Source organism: Telmatherina bonti, assembly GCF_933228915.1.
Source record: "Telmatherina bonti genome assembly, chromosome: 24".
Classification (NCBI taxonomy): Eukaryota; Metazoa; Chordata; class Actinopteri; order Atheriniformes; family Telmatherinidae; genus Telmatherina; species Telmatherina bonti.
Window position 1 is genome coordinate 22,005,873 of NC_136633.1, and position 25,566 is coordinate 22,031,438.

The 25,566-nt window shown below is 37.8% G+C and overlaps 2 protein-coding genes across 8 annotated transcripts in view; one reads left to right on the top strand and one right to left on the bottom strand.

Moving 5' to 3' along the window:
• Positions 1 to 1,309: 1,309 nt before the first annotated feature.
• cenpl (centromere protein L) lies at positions 1,310 to 10,820 on the bottom strand (the record flags this gene model as incomplete). Its single annotated transcript, XM_079264127.1, has 5 exons — positions 1,310 to 1,384; positions 1,462 to 2,007; positions 3,428 to 3,682; positions 3,772 to 3,946; positions 10,702 to 10,820. The coding sequence occupies 5 exons, from the start codon at positions 10,818 to 10,820 to the stop codon at positions 1,310 to 1,312; spliced, it is 1,170 nt and encodes a 389-aa protein (XP_079120253.1).
• The window catches only part of LOC306773848 (peripheral plasma membrane protein CASK), a 62,947-nt gene continuing 48,051 nt past the window's right edge, over positions 10,671 to 25,566 (top strand). For all 7 annotated transcript variants that reach the window (XM_079263781.1, XM_079263783.1, XM_079263784.1 and 4 more), the window contains exon 1: positions 10,671 to 11,435. In XM_079263781.1, the coding sequence (XP_079119907.1) occupies positions 11,371 to 11,435 (65 nt within the window). In that variant the 5' untranslated portion in view covers positions 10,671 to 11,370. The remainder of the gene's footprint in view (positions 11,436 to 25,566) is intronic.

The window sequence follows — 25,566 nt, forward strand, 5'->3', positions numbered from 1 at the left end:
GCTTTTAGTGTAACTAAAAATGTCACATTTTAACATTAAAAACATTTATTTATTTTAAAACGTGTCCGTAGCAAGTCATCAAACACATCTGGGCTAAACTGACTAGTGTGGTATCGGGTATCGGTACACTTTTATTAATACCAAGTACGAGTACACACGCTTGGTATTGAGCCGATACTGACATTGGTATCGGTCCATCCATAATCAAGTGCACTTAGACATGCTTACCCTGATTTTACACAACCTAACGACGGTTCATATAAGTTTTATCCTTTCCATCGTCCTTGTCCATAATCTCCTCCTTCTACTTGTATTTTGAAACTCCAATGTAGCATTTCCATGTCAAGCTGTATGTTTTTCCCCCTTGAGGGAGTTTTCTTTGTCACAAAAAGCATCCAACAATCAGCTGCTGTTTCCTGCAGATGTGGAGGACTCATGAGGTTTAGCATCTCCTCTGGTCTTCAGTCCAGTCTGCACCAGAGTGGATTTGTTTCTGCTGCTGATTTCTGACACATGTTCATTGGGAGCTCCTTACAAACTATATGGATTTGATTTCAAGCCTTTGGCACATTTTACACCAGAAGCTCTTTGCATTCATCCAGACTTGGGACGGGCCCTCAGAGAACACCCGTGTCCCCCTCGGCGCTGCAGCATTGGAGCAGGATTGTCACAAGACAAACAAGTTCCTTCACTTACAGTATAATTAGTAAATAAAACATATATTTTGTGACCTGTTTCAGTTGATAATGAAACTAAACTTTCCACAAAGTAGGAAATTTTTCTTCCCTTTAATCCCACCAGCTGGTGGTGTATTATAGTGAGATGCAACTTGTAAGGGTTTCTATGCAAGGAGGGAACACAGCTAGACGTGCTAGTAGAGCCTCTAAAAATATGCAAAAAACACGCTGGTCACATCCCACAGAAGCATCATCCTTGCGAGTTTTACCTCCTTGTAACACTGATGCATACTTTAACACCAACTGGTTTTATTAGAGGAAAGAAATAATTGCCCAAATACAAATCATTTTGCTTTTATTTACAACTATAAATCAGAAAAGATATACAAATAGGTACAATACTTCTATACATATATATATATATATATAAGTATTTACAAGAAAGTGTGGGACTTTGTCAACCCCTCGATGCCTCTGGTTGTAATTATTGGCAGGTTTTAGTTCTTATAAAAAAAAATTTTAAAAAAGGAAATTCCAATCTTGACCATAAAATGCTTTATATATATAAAAAAAAAAGCCTGGAAGAAACAAAAACCATGATGTCTTATGTTCCATGGCGTTTGCGTCCCCGCTCAGATGGGCATTTTGAGGAGGGCGCACTCTGTCAGCAGCGTCAGCGTGGTCGTCACATATCTGCTGCTGGAGATCTGAAATGAAGCCAGACAAACATTACTCCCCGCCGCTCCGTGTTCTCCTCTAAAACCTCAAAACGTCGGCTCGGTACCTTGATCCTTCCGTCTGATTTGGCGGACCCCAGCGCTGTGGAGACCTGCTTCAGGACCCCCGCCGACAGGTCCAGACGGAAGTGCCTGTAGAAGTGGCTTTTCAGCCCCTGAATGAATCTGGTCACCTCCTCGATATCAATGCAGCCCGCCTCCTCCTCCGGAGCATCCTTCCTCACGCTGCTCCACAGCGCCCAGGCGTCGTTGGGGTTAACAGTGTAGGTAACTTGTAGTGGGGGCTCCACTGGAAGACTCCACAGCATTTTAAGATGCTGGATGTTCGACTCTGCGTGGCAGTTGGTCCACAGCGCCGCCAGCCACTGCAGGCTGGTTTGATTGATTTCCAGAGGTCCGAAGCAGCAGTCGAAGCTCGTCTGGAGCCAGGACTTTACCAAAGCGGAGAGACCTTCAGCTCCTTTGCTCCCAAAAAGCGGCAGACAGGTGAAGTCCTTCGGAAGGGACCTCAAGTATTCTGGGTTCGCGTTGATGCAGGTCAGCAGACCGCACCAGAGCGACTTCTGTGGCTCAGAGGTCTCTTTAGAATGGATCTGCATCAGAGAGAGTCACACACACACACACACACACACACACACACGTGAAACACCGATATCTGGGAGTAATCAGATTACTGGAATTATCCTAGTATGTATGTGCATGCTGACATCACTTCCTGTTATTGCCAGATCATGTGTTCTATGATTACCATGGTGACGCTATCTGAATGTTAACTGTTGGTGTTTATATTAGATGTGTGAAGAAATGAGCCACAAAACAACATAGGTTGCCATAGCAACAGCGTTTAGTTCATTACTCCACGAGTAACCATTAAAAAAAAAAAAACTAAACTTTTGATGTCAACGCAGTGACATCATGTAGAAACAAAAGCTAAACAGACTTTAAGTTTACTCTGAACATCTGCAGTGAATAAATGTCAGTTTTCCAGTGAAGATTGTGGAAAATCAGAATCATGTCTGTGAGAGACGTTCATATAGGAATACAGGTGGCTTGTTAAAACAGTGAACTAATCCACCAGAAAACAGTTTCTCCTCCTTATTTTCTCACAGCTTTTAAGTCTTACTTTTAGAATTTCATCGTTTTAGGTCCAGAAACAACCTGCGCTATTTTAAAAATGAGAATTTAGCATCATCTCAACGCGTTTGGACTGAAATGTCGCAGCTCTTTGCACATGCACAGATATAAAAATACTAAATAGGGATGCACAGACACCCATATTAGTATCGGTGCAATACCAAGCATGTGTACTCGTACTTGGTATTTATAAAAGTACCGATACCACAACCGATACCCGATACCACGCTAGGCAAGCTAGCGCAGATGTGTATGATGACATGCTTCGGACATGTTTTAAAAGAAATAAATGCCTTGAATGTTAAAATGTGACTTTTTTTGTTACACTAAAAACTAGATCTTTGTTCCAAAACCACACATTTATAGTTGTATTTAGGTAAAATGTGCCAAATCAGAATAAAACTTGTTGAAATAGTTAGATCTGTAATGTTATTATATTTGTATTGGTGAGGTAACCTCAGAAAGGATGGGTCATTTATTACAACCTAATGAAATCTCACACAGTTATAACAGCAATAATAACCATAGTCACAATAAAGTTCATATAAACAGACTTGGTATCGGCAAATATCAGTATCGGCAGATATTCAAATGTCAGATATCAGTATCGGATCGAAACTCCCACAAAGTGGATCGATGCATCTCTAGTCAGATACATAGATCTACAATTATGAATACATAATGAGCGCTGTGGAGAAATGTGTGAGTTCATCTCTTTTCTCGTAATATAATAACGGCAGCTATCTGATAAATGATATCAGGTTTTGCTTTCTACTTGAATGATCTGGTAACTCCAGAAAAATCAGATAATAATCAGGTTTTTGGTTTGCGTGTAAACAGGCTCAAACACACTTAAAAGTCATGGATTCAGGTTTATACCTGTATGAAGACGGTCTCAGGGTCATCATCTGTGTCCGCCATCCCCTGCACCACAGAGAAGGAAACCTTGAAGCTGTTCTGCAGTCCCTCCACCTCCACTGCCAAACCCTGCTGCTTCTCTGCCGCAATGAACGCAGAAAGTTGCCTGGCGTAACTCTTTAGCTGCGTGTGACGGAAACGGTGGAGAGGAGTAACATACGACAGCTTCCACTCGGTTTTCACCAACAAGGCCAGGTGCTCCGCATCCACCTTCTCCTTTCATATGGATAGAGCACAACATATCAGCTCACCGAGTTTTCCACAACAGAAATAATTATTACAGAAATGACCCAAGTTCAACTTGCCTTTATATCATGTGACTTTGGGGCTTTTCTGCTGGTGTTGAGTCTCCGAGCCGTCAGCCGTGGAGTTAGGCCGAGCTTCGAAGCAGCTCCCAAGCAACTGCGGAATGACTGCCGGTAGCTCCTGCCTTTACTCCTCCTCTGCACCACAACGCCAGAAAGAGGAGTCCGTGCCAGACTGAAAATCATTAAAACCTCATCAGATCAGTTTCAGGAACATTTACTACTCTGGTCTGAGGTACGTGTGGAGGTCCACCTGCTTCACAACAGCTTTGCTCATAAAGTCAGGGGTGTGATAAAAAATTCTCATTATTATTTTGGATCTGATGGACAGAAAAGGGAGAAAAAACACACAATCCTATGGAGTTTTAACAGTAGAAGGGAGGTGTGTGTGTGTGTGCATATCTCAGGAGTTGCCCATCTAAGCGTAATTTGATGTCATTCACTTCATATGCATGGTAACATTATTTTATTATTAATTATTATATTTATTATTATTATTGTTGTTTATGGGGTGGGGAAATCAAATCTAAAAATCGGAAATTGGGATTTTTTTCTTCACAATTTTAATTTTTTTCTTTCAAATAAATAAAATGTACGCATTATAAAATTTTTGTCATTTTTATTGTTTTTTTAAAAAATATATCTTTTTACTTGTCTTCCTGGGCATTATAGCAGCACAATGATGGTCTGGCTACTGCATTGTTTTTCCAAATTGAAATCAAGAAAATTGACAAGGAAAAAAACAGTTTAATACTTTTTTTTTGTTTCTTTGTTTTTAATCTACAAAAATCAGCAATATTGGAGAATTGTGAAAATCGCAATTTAAATCAAATCAGCACCCAGTAAATCGGAATTAAATCGGAACAAAAACATATCATCACACCCCTAATTATTAATTATTTTTCTTTATTATTATTATTATTATTATCTACTACGACATTGAATTTCCCTTTGATGAGTAAAGTTTTTTTGGGTTTTTTTTTTTTTTCCCCATTTCATTCATTAACTGGTAATCCAAAAGAGCAGGGATGTACAATTCCAGTTTCTTAAGGGTTAATATTTTGCAGGTTTTATACATTTCCCTGCTCCAATACATCTGATTAAAATACAATTTATCTTCCCAACAGTTTGTCAAGTTCTGTACAAACCAATAGTTGCAAACAGGTGTGATGAAACAAAGTTCATCTTTATTCATTTAAAATAGAATTTAATATTTTAAAAAAATTATTTAGCCTCCAATCACCTCATGTAAATCATCACTGGAACTTTTAGTTTGTATCTATTCGGATGAAATATATTAACAAGCGGGTGGAAAACATGATACATTATATTTCATTTGATTTAGAGATTTAATGTTTATAAAAAAGCAAGCCGAATTATAAAGTAGAAGCCATCCCTTCGGAAAAGCCTTTCGTAGTATTAAATTAATCGTGCAAATGTCAAGAAGAACGCGGCGATTAAATGTATAATTTACTGAATGTTATCAGGCAGAGACGAAAACGGAGCAGCTCCATTACAAGCTACGGGAACCGTAGTTCCGTCTGGATAAAAAACGTGCTGCTTTTGGCTTCAGGAAGACAAAAATGTTTTAAAAACTACTTTTTTAGTATGAAAGAACACAAGTCAGAATTCTACCTTGTATGAGACTGATCCATGTTTAGCACAGCGACAGAAACTGGGGGAAAAAAACAAACAACAAAATTATCCGGAAGTAAATTTGAACATCGCGCTATCCCATGAGTCTGCGCGGTAAGAATCAGCCAATCACATTCATCCAAACAGGAAGTGGGAGTCTCGCCCCGCCCCCCTCAACCTTGGTCTTTCTTTCTTTTTCATTTGTTTCTATCGCTTTCTTTTTTCTTTCTTTCTTTCTCTTTCTTTTTTCTTTTCATCATTTTTTCTTTCTCTTTCTTTTTATCTTTTTCTTTCTTTCTCTTTCTTTTTTCTTTTATCATTCTTTTTTCTTTCTTTCTTTTTATCTTTTTTCTTTCTTTCTCTTTCTTTTTATATCTTTCTTTCTATTTATCTTTATATTTTTCTTTATTTTTTATATCTTTCGCTTTTCTTTTTCCTTTCTTTCTTTCTTTTTTTTATATCTTTCTTTCTCATTACAAGTTAAGACCAATTCTAAAAATGTGCTGAAATTGACTTTTAAAAGACAAATAAAAGGACAATAAAATAATTATAATAATGAACAATAAATTAACAATAATTAACAATAAAATAGTCTTTCACAGTGTAAATATAATAGAATACAAATGTATTTTACATTAAGATGTATTATTATTATTATTATTATTATTATTATTATTATTGTTGTTGTTGTTGTTGTTGTTTTTGTTGTTGTTGTTATCTTTTTTAAAAAATAAGAATATGCTGGTTAATATACCATACAATGTGTTAAATATGAAATGTTCTCCAGCAAGTTTTCACAATGCAATTTCTTTAATGGGAACTTTTGTAACATCTTGTAAACTGACATTTATCATTCTTATAACATAAAGATAAACCTGAGACAGGTTTCATTCTGAATAAAATAAAATGAAATTTCTACATAAAATGGTTTGGTTTACAGTAAAAAAAAATTGTCTGCTGCTATATAAAAATAATCCAAAATTGTCATGACAATCATACCATGTGAGGCACATTATGTGGATGTGTCGCCAAATGTATTTTTCTCGTGTGCATAGAACCGCTTGAGTAGCTGCCAGTCATTATTTGCGTGACTAAAACTGAGCATGGTGACTGTCCCACCGCATCTTTTTGAAATGTCATAATAATAACTTTAGGTTAAATCTAAATGTCAGATCACGTAGAATGACTGATTGGCAATACTGTAAGCTAGTATAACACTGGTTTGTTGATAAATCTCTATGACAAGGCAAAACATCTGACCAGAAGGATAGAAATTCCCTAACAGATAAAGGGGACGTTTTAAGTGATCTTGCTATGTCAAAACAAAAGTCTGGACAAATGAATTATAATCAGTCAGAACTGCTTCTGTGTGCTTGTGTGTACTGACATGTGCACATTTCACCAGTTGACAGATTCACGTTCTCCTCTGAGTTACCATGGAAACAGGGCTCTTTTCTTTTTTTCTATCCATGAATAAGGGTGTTCTCATTTTTTTTCTTTTAATTTTCTGTGCATGTTCCACCGTTGTTATGCATCGTAAATGCATGTGTTGTTTCAGGGCTCAGATTTGCTCTGTCTTGCCATTTGTGGGATCTTTTGTGCATGCGTGCACCTTTATGTGTTTTACAAGTGACTGTAAATTGAATGGAGGGCTGTTCAGTCGCAGACAGCATGATGACCACATCAACAGCCAATCAGATGATCAGTAGCAGCTGGTGGGCTTCAACCAATGGAAGTAGCTTGCAGATGATATGTGAGGAGAGGGGATGCAGCACCATGGAAACTGCTTAAGGGACCCTAGGAGAACAGCGCCCTCTTGTGGCATATTTTCAAACTTCCCTCTTTCCAAATGACAAAGTACATCCTTATGATTAAGAGGGGAAAAAAATAAGAGGAAATGCTGCATTTATTCTCTTTTGTCATTTATTTGCTTTAACAATTTTTAGTAAAACAATATAACAGCTGAAATTAAAAAGAGAATTAAAATATAATCCCTGAAGAAAACTGTTTGTATTGTTACTTTGGGTGGTTTTTAAATATGTTGGGGAGATAGAAATAAGCACATTGGCAAAGAAAATTCTAAATGATGCATTATATGTATATTTCGCCATTAAATATAAATATCAACTTTTTTTTATTTATGTATTTTTTCTATTAATTTTAATTTCACTTAAAAGTAAAATTTATTATCCAAATGGTTTATTTTTAATATTTTTATTTCATCACCAACAGCAAAATATTGATGATCAGCATTTACTTCTTTATCTATTTATTTATTTGTAATTTAATTTAGTCAACAACAACAGTAAAATTGATTATCCAAATTTATTTATTAATTTTGATTATGTCGATTGTTTTTCTATATGGCGAAACATTTTTATTTTTTAGTGTACTTTAACATGTAATAATATAATATATTGTCTATTCTCACTAACAGGCCACAGAAAGTGAGACTGCTCTCTCAGACGAAGAAGGAGGCAGCACTGATTCCTCCCAGGGATTCGTCAGGTCACCATTTTTGTTCACCCTGTATATGTGTTAGCCTTTAGTCCAATCAATAAATGTTAAAGTTTTCTGATGACACTGTCATCCTCAACTTCTCACTGGGCACTCCAGTGAATTCACCCACAAAACTGCCATGTAGAGGCTTGTGCTTGGTGTAAACATCACATTAACACGAGCAAAACTGTTCACATGCTGTCGAATCAGCTGGTGATTTTTTCATACATAATAACACAATTAGGTGACCTCAATCGTATATATATATATATATATATATATATATATATATATATATATATATATATATATATATATATATATATATATATATATATCTTACAAGGCTACAATCCAATCATTTTGATGTACAAAATGTAAAATTATAGAATCAGATTCATTAGATGTGGCTAATGAGGACAGCTGGTTAGATCACAGGACATACTCCCCCAAACCTCCAGCAGCTTTTTGATCAGGCAGTCATCTCACAGGCAAAAGAAGTATTTAATATGACAGCTCCAATGTTTTGCACATGTAATATACTTTGCTAAAGTCAGGGATGAGATACAGTATAAAACACAACAGGTCTAAACATTCGTTTGTCCCACTGCCCATGATGCTCACTAGTGAGCAAAGCTGCCATTAAATTTTATTTATTTGTGCACATGGACTCTGTCTGTTTTAATTGTGTTACTTTTGGGACTTAGCTGATGGTTTTTGTCTTTTTGTTGTTTTTTTATATTGTTTTTATTTTGTTTACAGTGCAGCGGTGCCTCTTAAGCCAAACTAAATTCCTACGAGGAGAGATACAGTTGTGCTCACATTTATTCATACCCTTTCATTAAAGAAGGAAAAAAACTGCTGCCTGTAAAATAAGCTGAAATTGACCAAAGTAATAATAAATAAAGATTTTATGGAAATCATTACATTATTTTCTAATTCTGGTTCAATAGAAATATTTTTTTAAAAAGCAAAAAAATAAGATAATTCATTACATATTATATCACTCATAAACTAATATTGTGTTGAACAATCCTTTAATGTTTCCGCTCCAGTCAGGTGTTTTCTGTTCCTCTCAGTCAGACTTCTGCACCTGTTGACAGGTATTTTGTCCCACTGTTCAACAGAAAAGTGCTCAAATATGATGAAAAAAAACAGTGTCTTCTATTACTAAATTATATTCTTGCAAATTTTTAGTTGTCTGTCTTTTGTGAATTCAGCCTTTTCTTTAATGAAAGGGGAAGAATACATATGAGCACAACTGTAAATATAGAAGTCTTGTATCTTGAATATGAGCTGCAGGATGGACATTATTCTAATACTCACCTCTAGGGGGCGTTACCAACCAATCTCCACCTTGTCCTTTACCTGAAAAAGTTCCACCTGCATCTTTGCACCTGTGCCCACAGAAAGGTTGGGTGACAGGCTGAATCCTAGAATTATCAAAGCATTATATGAAAATAAATTATTTGTCTTTGGTAAAAGGAAAATAATTACTATAGATAAAAGCCAACACCATCTATCTATATATAAGATCACAAATAATACTAGGGGTGGGAAAATCTAATAGAAAAATCAAATATCGGGATTTTTTGTTAAGACATCGATTTCTTTTTCAAATAAACAAAAATAATCTATAATAAAATGCTTGTCATTTTTAAATTGTTTTTATTGATCTTCTTACTTGTCTTCTTGGGTATTATCGCAGCAGGATGATTGTTTGGCTACTGTGTGGTTTTTTTCTTATTGAAATTTACGTTAAAAAAAAAAGAATAGCAAAAAAGTTTTGGACATTTTTTTTTTGTTTGTTTTTATTCAAGAAAAATCAGCAATATGGAATAATTTGAGAATTGCAACTTAAATCGAATCGACACAAAAAAAAAAAAAAAAAAAAAAAAAAAAAAAAAAGGGGAATCGAATCAAATCGGTACAAAAGCATATCGTCAGAGCCCTAATTAATACCATAGTACAGGAAGTCAGACCTCAGTCATTGTAATTAGAAACCTCCCTAAAGTCCCAGGGGAATATGAAAACCTCTGCTAACTGCACATCTCAACACTGAGTGCGCAATTTATTCCTTTATTGACAAGGCTGTCAGTCAATATATGGAGAATTAATTATCACAGAGAGCAGCTATGATTCAGATGAGAATAAAAAGCATGTATAAGTGATGGAGATAAGAGAGGAGGGGGAGCTGACGTAAGGTGAAGAGGTTCGGCTGGTCGGCGCCTGCGCGGGACATACTATACGCAATCATTGGGGGAGATTAGTAGGAAAAATTGCATATTCACAAATGTCGGTATACTAATCAAAACCCCATTTTCTCTATTTTTAATAATGAGGGCAAATAATATATTAATTCTAGTGTGCCACTAACATGAAAGCCATTAAGACTGCTGATTTGTGCACTCTTTTTTGTGAATTTATGTGACTAAGGAATTAATAACCTCCTGTCGTATGTATTGCTCAGTTTTGTACTTCTCTGTTTACACTGCATACTGCTTGTATAATAAAGAATGTAATAAAAAAAAATAAATAAATAAATAAAAAAAAGGAGAGAGAGAGAGATTAGTAGGAAACTACGCCTGGAGCGAAACCCCCACCCGACGCCATTTTGGCTCAAGCGCTGCTAAAAGACCCCGCTTCTCCGTGGCCATTTCGGCTCTAAGCGGACCAGTTTCCTGGACAGTAGAAGGAGGAGCCTGGCATTTCTGGAAGTCGGAGGGACAGCCAGTCAAAGCCAGCCAGCATCTGAACCAGAACTAGAGCAACGAGGACTCGTTTGTCTTAAAATACGATATCGTTTTACTCTTCTCTTGCACAGACGGTGTAAGCAGCGGAGCGGAGGTGGAAATGAGCCAGAAGGTCTTCCATTTGGGCTCGGGAAGCTGAAGCGCACCGCAGCCCGGACACATTCCGTTTTTTCAGCAGGATAAGCCATCTGTGATACACTGGGTGTGCACAGCGCGAGAGCGGCGCGAGCCCAACCGGTGATCCCATCGACAGCTCGCTCACATTAACCCAGCTAGGCTAACCCACCGTTAGCCTGCGGTGAAAGGAGCATCTCGGGTTAGTGCATGAAGTGTCCGTGGATGCTGCAGAGGGGAAAATCCACTGGAGAAATACAAACACCGGGGCATGCAAAGAGGGGCGTTTTTCTGCAAACGAGCGAGGAAATCTCCAATCTCCACGCCCTGGGGTCTGCTCCGTAGCTCGCTGGCTAGCCAGCCTAGCAGGAGAAGGTGGGGCCGCGGACTGACAGCTAATGTGGCTACCCGGCTAATTTAGGTCTCCTCTGTGACCACCGAACCCCTTGTTTCTAAACACTAGGAGGTTTAATTTACCAGGCGTCTGTAGTCTGCAACAATAGTGACCTCATTCTGCAAGAAAATACGTTGTCATTGATTACTTCAGAGCCCTTGTGGGTGGGATTTCTTGTGGAGAGCATCCTCCTCGCTTACCTGGATGACCATGGCGGACGACGACGTGTTGTTCGAGGATGTCTACGAGTTGTGTGAGGTGATTGGAAAGTGAGTATTGACACATGCCACTGGATGCTGCACAGTATTTATTTACACTATAGAATATAACCTTAAAGAATATATGTGTTGACTTGCTGACACATGCCAATGGATGCTGCACAGTATTTATTTACACTATAGAATATAACCTTAAAGAATATATGTGTTGACTTGCTGACACATGCCAATGGATGCTGCACAGTATTTATTTACACTATAAGAGTGTTTTTCAACCACTGTACCGTGGCACACTAGTGTGTCTGGAGAGATCATCAAGGGTGCCCTGAGAAATTATCCAATTTCACCTGATTTGTCTAAAAAGCAGCTTTATGTTCATCCATTTTCTTGTTTGTTTTTTTTTAAAATAATTTCTATTCAAGACACTTTGACAAGATGACTGTATATTAATAATATGAGCTTTAAAAAAAAAACAAACAACAAAACATTTTGGTCTGTGGTGTGCCTTTTGAGCTTTCAGTGAAAAAAAAGTGTGTATTGGCTCAAAAAAAGGTTTAAAAACACAGCTATAGAATATAACCTTAAAGAACTAAATACATGTGTTGACTTGCTGGCACATGCCACTGGATGCTGCACAGTATTTATTTACACTATAGAACAGTGTTTTTCAACCACTGTACCACTAGTGTGTCATGAGAAATCATCAAGGGTGCCCTGAGAATTGATCCAGTTTCACCTGATTTGTCTAAAAAGCGGCTTTATGTTCATCCAAAGAGGCCCAGGCAAAAGACAATAAGATTAATTTTTCTTGTGTTTATCTTATTTCTAAGCAAGACACTTTGACAAAATGACTTTATATTAATAATATGGACTTTAAAAAAAAAAAAAATGGTTTGTGGTGTGCCTTATGAGTTTTCAGTGGAAAAAAGTGTACCTTGGCTCAAAAAAGGTTGAAAAACACAGCTTTAGAATATAACTTTAAAGAACTAGGTAAATGTGTTGGTTTGCTGACACATGCCACTAGATGCTGCACAGTATTTATTTACACTATAGAATATAACCTTAAAGAAATATATGTGTTGGCTCGCAAGGGAAAAACCTCACGGGTGGGTTAAGTTGGGTTTGACTCGAAATAATCGTGTCATTTAACTTTAACTGATTTTAACAGTAAGTACACAGAAGCCAAGAGGCTAAGACTGTAACTTGACCCCATTACCCTCATTGCCTCCATGAAGGGAAGGGAGTTGACCAACCTGAGTTGCAGAATCACATGTTACGCATCATTTAGAATATTAAAGCAGTCTTTCTTGAAACAAACCTTTCATTTTCATTACTACATTTAAACAAGAAGGAATATAAAGTTATGTGCACATGAAATTAAAACAAGAATAACCATATTCATTTTAGACCAAGTTTAGTTTGTTTACTTTTCAAGTTGTTTTTAATCAGTCATTACAAGAAATGCTTATTATTTACAATAAGCATGTTAAATTTACAGTTACAGTAAGTTACAGTTTAATTAAGACATAAATAGTGTAATGTGTAGTCCAGGAATCACCAACTCTGGTGCTTGAGTCCTGGTGTCCTGCAGGTATCACACCTGATTTAAATGAATGGGTCATTGACAGACTTTTGCAGAACTTGACACCAAAGCTGTTTGGGATCCGTTTTATCTGAATCAGATGTGTTGCAGCAAGGAAACGTTCAATACCTGCAGGACACCGACCCTCGACGACAGACATTGTTGTTCCTTCATATAGTCTGTCGGATCTGGAGATTGAATAAAATCAGAGGCGTGCAATCAGAGCAGTGTTGTTGCACTAATGAGCAATTGTCTAATTCTTCCTTTGGTTCGATATTTCAGTCTTGCAAGTGGTGTTTAAATGCATTGTTTTGGAGCTCTGCTTGCAGTGCATTTTAGTGATGAGCATAAGGAGAATAAGAATTGGCTTTAAAACGCTGAGAGAAGTGAATGACACTCATGAAATCCATTTCAGTGACAAATGAAAAGTGAGTAATACTGCAGGTAAATCTTGCATCCTGGCTTTAAAAATTTCTACAAGCCGATCACTTCCTTATTAAAAAGAGATCAAAGAGCGCTACAAAACGTCTGAGGTGTTAATCTGACCCGCAGATACTCCTGATACTAATCTAACGAGTGTTGATTTGTTGGAAAAACAGCCCAGTCCACATACAGCTCATTACACAACCCAGGAGGACCCAGAGAATCTGTTATATTGGTCCCAGGACATCCTCAGATCTTTATCCTTACCCTGACTGATCAGAAGTATGATCTGTTTAATATTGGTTGCGGTGATCAGAATCTCATGGCTGATAGGCGTACGTAACGTTTTTACAAAACTCTTTGACGTATAAAAGCCTTTTGGTTTTCTCACCACATAAGCAGCTGTTATGATGCCAGAAGGAATCTGCCTCGTAGGTGGGCATGGCAGATTTGTTCATCCTGATGAGTGATGTTTAACCTGGCTGTGGTCTTCCTTCAGACACATGGTTGTGTGGAATAATTGACATTTATTCACCTGGACCAGCCTCATTATCTGGCAACCCTTCTCTTATGTTTGATCTTATAATTTGACTGGCTTTGTATATGATTTCTTAATGTTACAAGCCTTAGCTTTTGAGGGGTTTGGTCCTTTAAACTGACTCCTAGGCTTTAAAGGAGCCTGAGAGAGACCCCTGTCTTTAAGCTGAAAATGTGTTTCCTGTATCATTAGACTGTATTGAGTCTTTATTGTCAGTTTCATACATGTAGTTTGTATTTAGGTCTAAGAAACTAGATGTAAATCTGTTTTCACCTAGAAATCTGTAGCTTTAAGAGGTATCCTACCTATTACAGTACTAGTCTATGATTTATATATTAATCACATAATTTAAAGGGCTGTAATGATATGCTTTTGTCCCGATTTGAGTCAGATTTTTTTTGGGTGCCAATTTGATTTGAATTGCGATTGTCACAATTCTTTGATATTGCAGATTTTTGTAGATTAATAAAAAAAAAAAAAAGAAGTATAAAACTTTTTTTTGCTTGTCATTTTTCTTCATTTCAGTTTGGAAAAAATCAACACAGCAGCCAGATCATCATTCTGCTGCTATGATGCCCAAGAAGACAAGTAAAAGGATCAATAAAAACAGTAAAAATGACAGGAATTTTTTTTTTTTTTTTTATCAAGGATTACTTTTATTTATGAGAAACAAATAGGTTTTTTTTAACAAAAATATCAATGTTTAAAATTGTGAAGCAAAAAAAAAATCCCAATTTTTTTTTTAAAAATTCGATTTTCCCACCCCTAATTATTTTTACCTTTTTAAATGTCCTGTTGAGGGACATTTTACTCCGTTGAGTCTGAATATTTTTTAAGTTCAGATCTCAGATAAGATGTTCACTCATATTTAAGTCGCCTTGGATAAAAGCGTCTGCTAAATGACAGTAGAATAGAATAGAAAAGAGAAAAAGATGTTGATTTTAATAAAACCTACAAGTGTTGGACCAATTTTAAGACCCAATATGCCTCATAAACGACAACAGTGACAGTTTGATTCGGCTTGTCTGCTCTTCAGGGGAGAAGGGGTGGATTCGTTTGGTCCAAACCTAATCAGTAATGTCCCGGCTATTGATAATTGCTGATGGCTGCATGTTACGTTTGAATGGTCCGATGTGGATCTGTAAATCCTCTTGGAAGGAGGCGGGAAGAGCCCCTACTCTGTCCCCTCACCCCCTCTGCAAGCTTCCTTTGCTGAAGGTCTGAGGGTCCATTAAGTTTGTCAAAGGGAAAGAGACAGCTCTCTACCGACCCTCAGGCTCTGGTCTTTATCCAGAATCCTTGTTGCCGCGGTAACTAACTGATGTTTAGTCCAGGACTGCTAACTTTGGCTTCTTCTGCAGATCCAGTGTTTTAAGAAGCGAATATACTCAGGCAGGGTAATGATATCTCTACCTGCAGTCAAAAGTTATCACTAAATGACGATATCCTGCAGGTGTGGACACAAAGTCCAGACAAGGCGGTAGAAGAACAGGAAATGGGTCATTTTCACTGGCGCATATTTTAAGCTCATATTACAAAAAGTGAAATTTCTGGCAGAGAAAAGAGCAGAAAATCCGTCTCATCCAGCCACTTCTTTTGTAAAACTGCATTTGATGGATCAAGTGTTTTGAGCTCTGGCGTCTTGGGATGTGTTGCGGGAAGGCGGTGGGGATCATTTTTCCTCAGCTGGGATGTGGGAGGAGAAGGGAGGCTGAGGGAGATCAATGGAGACAAGTGGAGTTGGGAATGCGATGGCCCCGAGGCCGGGGATATAAATAATGCCAGGAGACACTCACTGCAGCACTCTGCCTTGTTTTTAACGTAGCGTAGTGGACAGTACAACGAAGATGTCGGTAATAAAACATTTTCATTTCAAATTTAAACAGAAAAGCAAAATGGGGGGGCGGGGAATGGTCTCAGTGCTGGAACAGACTCCAGGCTATTTAGTCACATTTATCCTTTAGCCTGTAAGCAGTTTGATAACTTACTACACAAACATCAATGAAATATTTAAATTTTTATTTCTAAATCTGCCTGAATGGAGCATAAACTGATGTAGGGCTGGGCGATGTGACGATATATGTCCTTTGGACGATCTTATCATTACGATAAGATGCTTCACTGCAGTATTTTACGTCACGATGCGCTTTACGGCATGCACGGTGCAATATATAAACAAACATGGAGAAAGACGTAGCAGATGTGTTTCAGAGCAGGATAATTTACTAAAAGATGACCAGCCAACTCAAACCGATGAGCTTGTTTAGGGCTTTTAGTAATATCCCAATATTTTTATGGCATGTCACGATATACGATATATATCTCGATACTTACCTTAGCCTTGAATTAATGCTTTGGTGCATACAGTCACATCAGTAAGATGATTTTGTGTCTACATTAAAATATAATTGTTCATACAGCATTAAGATATGCTGATTTTAAACATTCATGCCAAAAGGATGAAATTGTAATGAAGCAAAATGATCAAAACTGTATTTATTAGAAACATGTCATTTTAAATTTGTGCTACTACGACCTTTGCGACATACTTTGCATACAACAGTTTTTTGGTCAACATCCTCTCTCCGGTATCCAAACCACCGGCAAATGATGGATACTGTACTATTTTTCTTCGGAACAAATTCTTCCTCCATTTTTTGTAACTCGCGCTGCTACTGTTGCCGGAGTTCTCTGCTAGAAAAGCTGCTACACGCTGCCTCTCCGCTTGCTTTAACTCTCTGTGCAAAGCGGTGCAGAGAGTCGAGGACAAGGGAGAAAACCACAGCTAAAAACAACTGCGTGACAACAGGCTACTCAAATATGACAAATATAGACAGTTTCTATATCCCACAGGGGTCTAGCCACGATATCTCGAGTATATTTGATATAAGAGGACATTTCTGTCGTTTAGATGCGGTTTGGATATTAAAAGACCGACGTGGAACCTACAACAAACTAGCTCACTGTCCCAACAACGGACTCAGACACAACATCACCTGACAAGAATCAGGATAAAGAATAAAGTCAACGAGTCCTCCAGATGCAAACACTGCAACAGGCTTTTACCTCTAAAACGTCATATGGTCGTAGTTCCTGCAGATGGAAGGAGATCACTGCTGCCGTTGCACGTCTGACACATAACTGATGACTGACACAAAATTACACCATTTATATCGTTATGTATATCGTTATGGGGATATAAAATGAGCGATATCATGATATGAGGTTTTGGTCATGTCACCATGCCCTAAACTAAGCGGCTCAAGCTAATCCCTGATAACTTTCTTCTTTCCTCTTGCCTTTAAACGCGACGACTCATCGCCGTGCCGTGTCTTGTATCATCTAATATCATTGCTGTTGTACACACACGTCCCACCTTTGGCACCGACTCCATTCAAACTTGTTCATAAACCCTTTCATCCAGCTCGCCCCCTCCTTCACACTTCTATTCTTGTTCAGAGAAGTCGCCTGTTATTGTTACTGATCAGCTTGTGCCGGAGAGGAGCTGCCTGACCAGATGAGATTTAGAACTGTCCAATAATCATCTCATCAAGAGGCAGCCATGTTCAAAGTGATTTCTTCTGAGAGGAGCATAGTAAACGTACATGGAGAGCATGTTTCTCCTTGACCATAGACTTTTTAACCCAAGTCTTTTCTCTGATTTTTTTGTTTTTAATCACTGGTTTTTGTGTGATTGGCTTTTATCAAAACTTAACTGGTCTCAGATGACTCCAAGTCTTTGAGTTGAGATTGTGTTTTATGTGCAGCATGAATGCACACAGGAACCACCAGAGTGTGCCACATTGTCCAGCAGGAGTCTCTGCTTTCAATGTTGCCTCCTTATTAGTTTTGCTGGAATGATCTTGTCTAGCTTTAATGGCAGAACTGAGAGCGCACACACACACACACACACACACACACACACACACACACACACACACACACACACACACACAAAAAAAAGCTCTTACAGGAAATATCTGTCAGGGTTTATAGCTGCATGACAACTGCAGAGGAGAACAAACAAAAAATGGTACTTGGTAGCATTTCTTTTTTTTTTCAACAGTAATTAGATTATAACTTCAACATAAATATAAAATGACAAAGCAAACAAAATTAAGGGGTCACACATGTGATGCAAAAATAAAATATATACATATATATATAAAATATACAAGGGAACAATCTATATGTTCCAAAAGGAGTAGGAAGAAGTGTAAAACTTATTAAATCGTACCACTTTTTCTGATTGTCAATGTTGCACATCATATGATCACACTAACTACATAAACTGCATAAATCCACATGTAAATACAGAATAACAGCTTCAGAAATCAGACGTGCATATTAGCCGATATTACTTTGAGATATTGCTATTCAAGTAAAGAGTAGTCATACGAATAATTACTTCAGTAAAAGTGAAAATGGAAACGGTTACGTTTTGATTGTAACCTCTTTTTTTATTTTTTTATAAACATTTAAAGCAGACTGACAAAAATCTAAAATGATTAGTAAATTTTGCTGTTTTCAGACTAAATTATAACGTCTTTACAGAAAGAAAAACGAGTAAAAATCTTTTTGTCAATATTTTAACAATATTTTAGAGTATTGTTTCCCAAGCATTAGTGTTATATCTGTTGTTACTGATGTTTTAAACTAATCATGGCCAACTTGATTTGCCTCGTGTCGCGGTAGGACCAGTTACCCAGTGTTACATAGCATGACGTTTGCCCCTCATCAGTATCTTTACCGGAACGTCTTTTCAGCTTGTAAAATCTAAAGCAACCTATTAGCAGCTGCTCTTCTTCTCCGGACACGTAATAAGCTTGTCGGATGATCTCGGAAGTTTACCGTGCTCGTAGGCTTAACTAATGAAGTTTAATTAGACCCCACCTCTCTCCCCATCACCGCAGCCTGCATGCTGCGTTCACATGCAGAACAGATGTCCGACAGCAGAGTAGCCTCCCATTGGTGGCAATGCAGGTTCAGTTAAGAAATTATGACGACATTAATGTGAAATGATTTAATTCTTGGCCTTTTGAAGGAGTGGAGCTAACAATATAACCATGGCAACCCGCCACGGTTGAGTCGATGTAGGGGAAACACTGTGATAACATAAAACATTTGAACGTTGCCTACCTACAGAGAGCCAGTATGTTTCTGTGGTTCAGTCTTCCTGTTTTGTGTACTGTATGTTTTCATTTAGTTGTGGTGATTAGTTGTTGAGATAAACAGTGTGATCACAACATTTATGTAAATCCTTATTCAGCAGGACAAATTTCAGAAACTTGTGTTTTTTAGATGCTATCTTATCTGGTCATCCATTTTTTGTACAGCTTACTCCATTTTAGGATGATGGGGAAGCTGGATCCCAGTAATTAGCAGGTGAGAGGCAGAGTATGTCACCAGTCTATTGCAGGCCTCCAGGCTATAAGTTTATTATATTGCTATGCAATGCTACATTAAATAAACAGCTAAACAATGACATGACTTTGTTTTCTTAACAGCGACTTTAACAACATACCTGGAGCAGCATTTAACAAAATGTTTACAAACAATAAAACAGTAAACTAAGGCTCTTTAATTTACTGAAGGTTTGAAGGTTTTGAAGGTTGGGATTCTGTGACAAGAAGGGCCGTGACGATATGCTTTTGTCTGGGATTCGATTCAGATTTCTTTGGGTGCCGATTTGATTTAAATTGCGATTCTCACAGTTCTACGATTATAGCTGATTTTTTGTAATTAAAAACAACAAAAAAAAGTATAACACTTTATTGTTACTCATCGTTCTTAATTTCAATTCGGATAAAAACAACACAGTAGGCAGACCATCATTCTGCTGCTATAATGCCCAAGAACGTAAGTTTTGGGGGAAAAAAAAAAAAAAGACAAAAATTTTGGGAAGGATTACGTTTATTTATTTGGGGGAAAAAAAATCTTTTTTTTTTTTTTAAATTTTTTTTTTTAACCAAAAAATTTATTTTAAAATTGTGAAGCAAAAAATCCAGATATTTGATTTTTCTATTCAATTTTCCCACCTCTAATCATGAGACTAACATCCACCTGACCACAGCAAAAAAGGAAAAGGAAAGTTACTGCGATATGTTTCCACAGCCTAAATGTTTTTGTTTTTTTTTTGTTTTTTTAAATGCTGAAATGGGAGTGAAATATGAGTTTGTTTCACAGATGTCGTCACATTATAGCACAACGGTGTAATCAGAGTAGTCAGAATAACTGTAATTCATTACAATCCACCTCTAGTAACATCTTCATGACGTTACAATCTATGATTATTTTTTAATGCATGCCCTGCGGTCACGCCACACTAATTCAATTGGTAAAAGATAAAACAGCAGTTTCTTTTCACCTTCCAAGGACATTAACTAGTAAAAGATTACTCCAACAGACGCAGACCTTTCAGCACATGGTTAGTTTATATAAGAAATGAGCGAAGAACATGAGGCATTAGCCACATGCCTTTTTGAGATCTCAGCGAGAGTGTTGGCAAAGCACTGAAGTAATTTAATCAGTTCTGTCTGTAATGATTCTGTTTGAATGGGACTGGGGTTGTTGAGAAGCACTATTGCAGTTTTGCTGCTCTTTATTTCTGCCCTGGGGTGCTCATTACAGCCGATATTGTGCTGCGTGACTCACTCTAAAGCAATGAAGTGATCAGTCCTCTGGCTTATTCTTAGTTGGATAATTAAGTTTCTCGGGCAACATTTAGATCTTTGCTATTTTCAGTGATTGTTTTATCATTTTTTTTAGAGTGAAATGATGGTTATTCACCAAAAAGACGCGGCCTTCAGCATGCTAATGTTTGACAAATGCTTTGCTGAGGCAAATTATTCAGCTCCACTAGCGTTTTGCTTTAACTTCATGTAATTAAAGCCTAAGTTTAGTCTCTACTTTATAGATGATTTGTCAGTGTTTAATTTCTGTCACAGTGACTTGTGTCAAATGTAACACAATTGATTACTGTGCCATGTGGCTAATTATGCTTTGAGTCACTGTATTATTTGGTGCAGATCTATTGCAACAGGGCTGAAGACACTCGATTTGGAAAACTGTTCAGTTCCTTGTTTTGGGAAACACGCTTTTAAAAAAGAGCATGGCTGTAATTCCTGCACAGATCGATGAAAGGATCACTTTACTGGTTGAGCCATCTTGCCATTGGTTTTTCAGGGGATGATATCAAGTTTTTTCCCCCCCCCAGAAATAGAAAGTTGTCCACCATTTTTTTCATAGCCAAGTGCTAAATTAAAACATTTATTGAAATGAAATGTGAAATTATTGTTTGAATAGCTGATTTTGAACCAAACATACTTAATAAGGACGGGAAACTTCCTGCACTACAGATTCTTTTTTTCTCAGCTACTGCAAATGGAAGCACTACAGTTTTATAACACTCTGTGGTTTGTTTTTTTTTCCCAATTCATGCTGCAATTTCACCTATAGGATATTTTTATATCGCGTCCTATCATCATCTTGCATGATCGTGTCACAAGTGGAGTGCAAAGTAAGTGTAATCTGTACCTTCCTTCATGGGGACCCCCTGTTGTAACTGTCGCTACATCTTCAATGAGCAGCAGCTGCACCTCATCTTTAATGTATCCTTTTGTCATAAGCCTTTAATAACACATTCAGTGTGTTGGTCACAACATCTTTTGCTGCATGTGGACCAAGCTGGCTGTAAATAATACCAATCAGGTCAAGGCCCATTAAAAGGCAGGATCTGTCCTGTCCAGCACTGACAGGACAGATCTAGAGTTTTAGAGTTGGGCTTACTATTGCTTTACTCGCTATCCTCACAGGAGCAGCAGGTTTTCTGAGCTCAGTTCATCTCAGAGTTTGACAGCATTTTGCAGTGTATGTGTTAGGGATGGGAAAATCTAATCGAAAATCGTGGGTTTTTTTTTTTGCTCCACAGTTTTAAAATACATTATTTTTTTAAATAAATAAAACTAATCCATTATGAATTTTTAGTCATTTTTATTGTTTTGATTGATCTTTTTACTTGTCTTCTTGGGCGTTATAGCAGCAGAATGATGGTCTGGCTTCTGTGTTGTTTTTTCCTAAATGAAATCAAGAAAAAAGATGAGCAAAAAAAAAAAAAAAGTTTTATAATTTTTTTTTTTTGTTTTAATCTACAAAAATCAGCAAAATCGAAGAATTGTGGAAATTGCAATTTAAATCGAATCGGCACCCAAAAAAATCGGAATCGAATCAAATCGGGACAAAAGCATATCATCACAGCTTTAGTATTTGTCCAGGTAACTGGTAGAGTGAGAAAACATCCTGCTGGTCATTCTGTTTGTGTGGTGTCAGATCAGTAGGCAGTCTCAGCATGTTCTCGAGGTCATATTGTGTTTAAAATGATCACAAAATGGACGAAAATGTTCTGGACCATGTTGGAAACACCTATTTATTTTCATTTTTATATTTCAGTTGCAAATCGTAGATGCAATTTCTTTAAAACATTTTTTTTTTCTTTGACTATTTTAGATCTTGTCTCAACTCTGAACCTCCCTCTCCCTGCAGAGCATGATCTCCTTTTAGCTCTTTGCACGCAGCAGATCAATAATTGTGAATGGATGGTGTAAAGATGAGGCTTTCTCTCAGACTACAAGGCCGGACTCTACAGGGAGGCTTAAACGGGATCCGCCTCTCACTTACAGTACATTGAGAAAGGATTTTCCTCTAAAGCTTTAAAACCTCTTGAGGGTATCTCTGCTCTAAATTACTGTTTGCAACCCAAATGCAAATTTTCCTGCTAAAGCTAAAACGGTTGTTTCCCTAATTTGCATGAGGAAGCACTTCAGACTATTGTTGCTCAGACCCACGCAGACTGCAGTGGGACCGCATTGAACTTTGTTGAACTTGTTTAATTGAAAGCTTTGCATTGACAGGCAGTTGGTCAAAAGGGCAAATATCTAAATAAAAATTCTTCTATTGAATTGTGATTAACTTCAGGGGCATCAGCACACATTTGTGCTGATGTTAGCTCTTTCTTTCAACTGAAATACACATCATAACTTGGTATTTCTGTCCAGATTTTTTATTACAGTTGAGTTATGGTAGCTGCTGGTTATTGCTAAGCCACAAATAGCAGCTTTCAAGAGAGCAATTTTAGCAATGTGAGCTCTGCGTTAATGTTTGGTAAAGTAAGGGAGAAAAAGAAATGCATCTGATTGGAAATTTTGCTCGTGGCCTTTAAGGATGGTAAAAATGTATTTGATTGATTTACATGAAGAAGAAAAGTGCAGACGAGCCAAAGAATGGGCTGTGAAGGCTGCCACTTTCGGCTTGTGTTTGATGGCGGCTGCTGTCGGATGGGAACCATGCGTGGGTGTTTTCTATGAGCCCACTCAGCGCAGCTGTGGTGATGTCATTGTGGCATGTGACCTCTGCATCCTCACACTTGTACATACACAACTGAGGACACTTATTTACATCAAGCATTGCTGATGAAATGTTGAGAAGACAAAATGTGACAGAATCAGGCTGATAAATTTGAAAAAAAAAAAATAGGGAAAAAAAAATACAATTAAAAAAAGTAAATAAATACAAAAGGAGAATATATGGCAAGTTGTATGTCTGGGCGCAGGTTGCTTACCACCGTGCAAAGCCAAAGTTTGGTAAGTAGTGGAATACATCTACAAGTATTTTAGCAAAAATGAGCTTTAGCTCCAGAAGTCGCTGCCAGAGTTCTGCAAAGTGCCGGATGGTTGACCTGAAGCAAAACTGCTTCATCTGTTATAGAAGGACAGAAAAAACTTGATCAAAATTATGACCCGGTCACAGATGGGAATAGTCTAATATAATAATAATAATAATAATAATTCTTTTAAATATACTAAATAACAGCGTTGTGTTTTGGATATTTACATTTTAGTTTTCTAAATGATCTTTTCCAGTTTAAGCATCAGTTCCCCTCACATTTTCTCAATCCCATACACCCTCCCCAGTTTGAGAATCACTGCCGTAGCCCCTCAATTAAACATGGCAAAACATCAAAACTAGGGCTTGGACGATATATTTTTCTCTCGATTTGATTTGTAACAATTTTCTGGTTCACTGATCGGATTTAAACTGCGATTTCTCAGTATTGTAGATTTTTAATTTGCTTTTTAGACAGCAGACCATGTGAAAAAAGTTGCATGATGACCAAGTTTACAGACTATATTAAGAGCCAGACTTCCTAAATAGATTAAAAAAAAATGAACTGTGTGTCAGTTTTGAAGATTTATTCAGCACAAACAGCTGTTTGAACTTATACTCTTGTTTCAAAAGCTTGAACTGCATGTAAAAGTCTTGGTTTGAGTGTGTTGGCTACGTTTGGCTGTTAGCTCAGGATGGTGTCTTGGACAGTAACGTTACAGTCTTGTCACCGCGGTACGCGACATGTACAGAGTTTACAAACAGCTTTCCACATGTCTCGCTCTGCTTTTCCCTTCGAAACAAAAAAAAAAAATCCAAAATGTGTCCACACTTTTGACTTAAAATGTGATGCTGGAGGATTTGTATCTGCACATTTTTGCAGGTTGTCGTTCTCTGTCTGTCTCCGTCTGGATTTTTTATCAGCTTGATATTGAAAACATCCTGAAAAGACTGTTATTCTACGTTCACACTACAGGCTGAAGTGACTTAAATCCGATGTTTTTGCCCCTATGCGACCTGTAACCGATCTTTTCTTAACAGTCTGAACGACACAGATCTGATATTTTCGAATGCGACCCAGGCCGCTTGGATATGTGGTCCTGAATCCGACATGTATCTGATCTTTTGCCATGCGACTTCAGTCTGAACGCTCAGGTCAGGTCAGGGTGACACGCGACAAACGTCATTATTTTTCATTTGTTTACGAACTCTTTATCGGTAAATGCGCTCACATCACTCTCCCACCAGCCCTGACTGCGACTCCGAACCCAAACGTTTCTCTCTACAGTTGTTGCTGCCACAGCTCCACAAAAGGCCTTGACCAAAACTTCCGTCAACGTCTCCTTAAAACGAACCCATTCACAACGTTGTGGCTACGGTTGGACAAAACGTTTAAAATAGCAAATGCTCTGCAGCCATCCATATTTACTTCTGCAAACACAAAGACGTCACACGCACGCTCACTGCACGTCGCCGTGTCTTCTACGCATGCGGGACTCTTCTGGTCCGCATGAGGTTCATACAGGAGATCACATACAAGTCACATTTGATCGGAAATGAGAACGGACTTTCGGATTTCACAAAAACATCCGTTATGAGCAGCATGCCCTGTAGTCTGAACATAGCCTTAAAGACTGGCTGTGAGAGGCTCCATCAAGTTCTGAAGAAGCTTCCCGCACCTCTCTGCTAATGCTGGGTAAACACAGCTGCCGCAGCACGTAAACCTAATAGGACAAAGGTCATGGGGGTTGTCGGATCAGCCGCGGGATTCCTGTGGAATCTGAAGGGAGTCGTGTTGTTTTACAGTTCCCTCCGCCCAGCGAGTGCACATGCTACCCACGCTTGTTTGTGGGGGTAATCATTACAGCAGATGTGAGTAAATCAGCTGCAGCTCCCACACTCTCTACATGCACAGCTTTTACCATGCAGTCCTCTTAGTTTCATTGTTCTTCAGTCCAGTAAAGCTTATTAATTGCTAT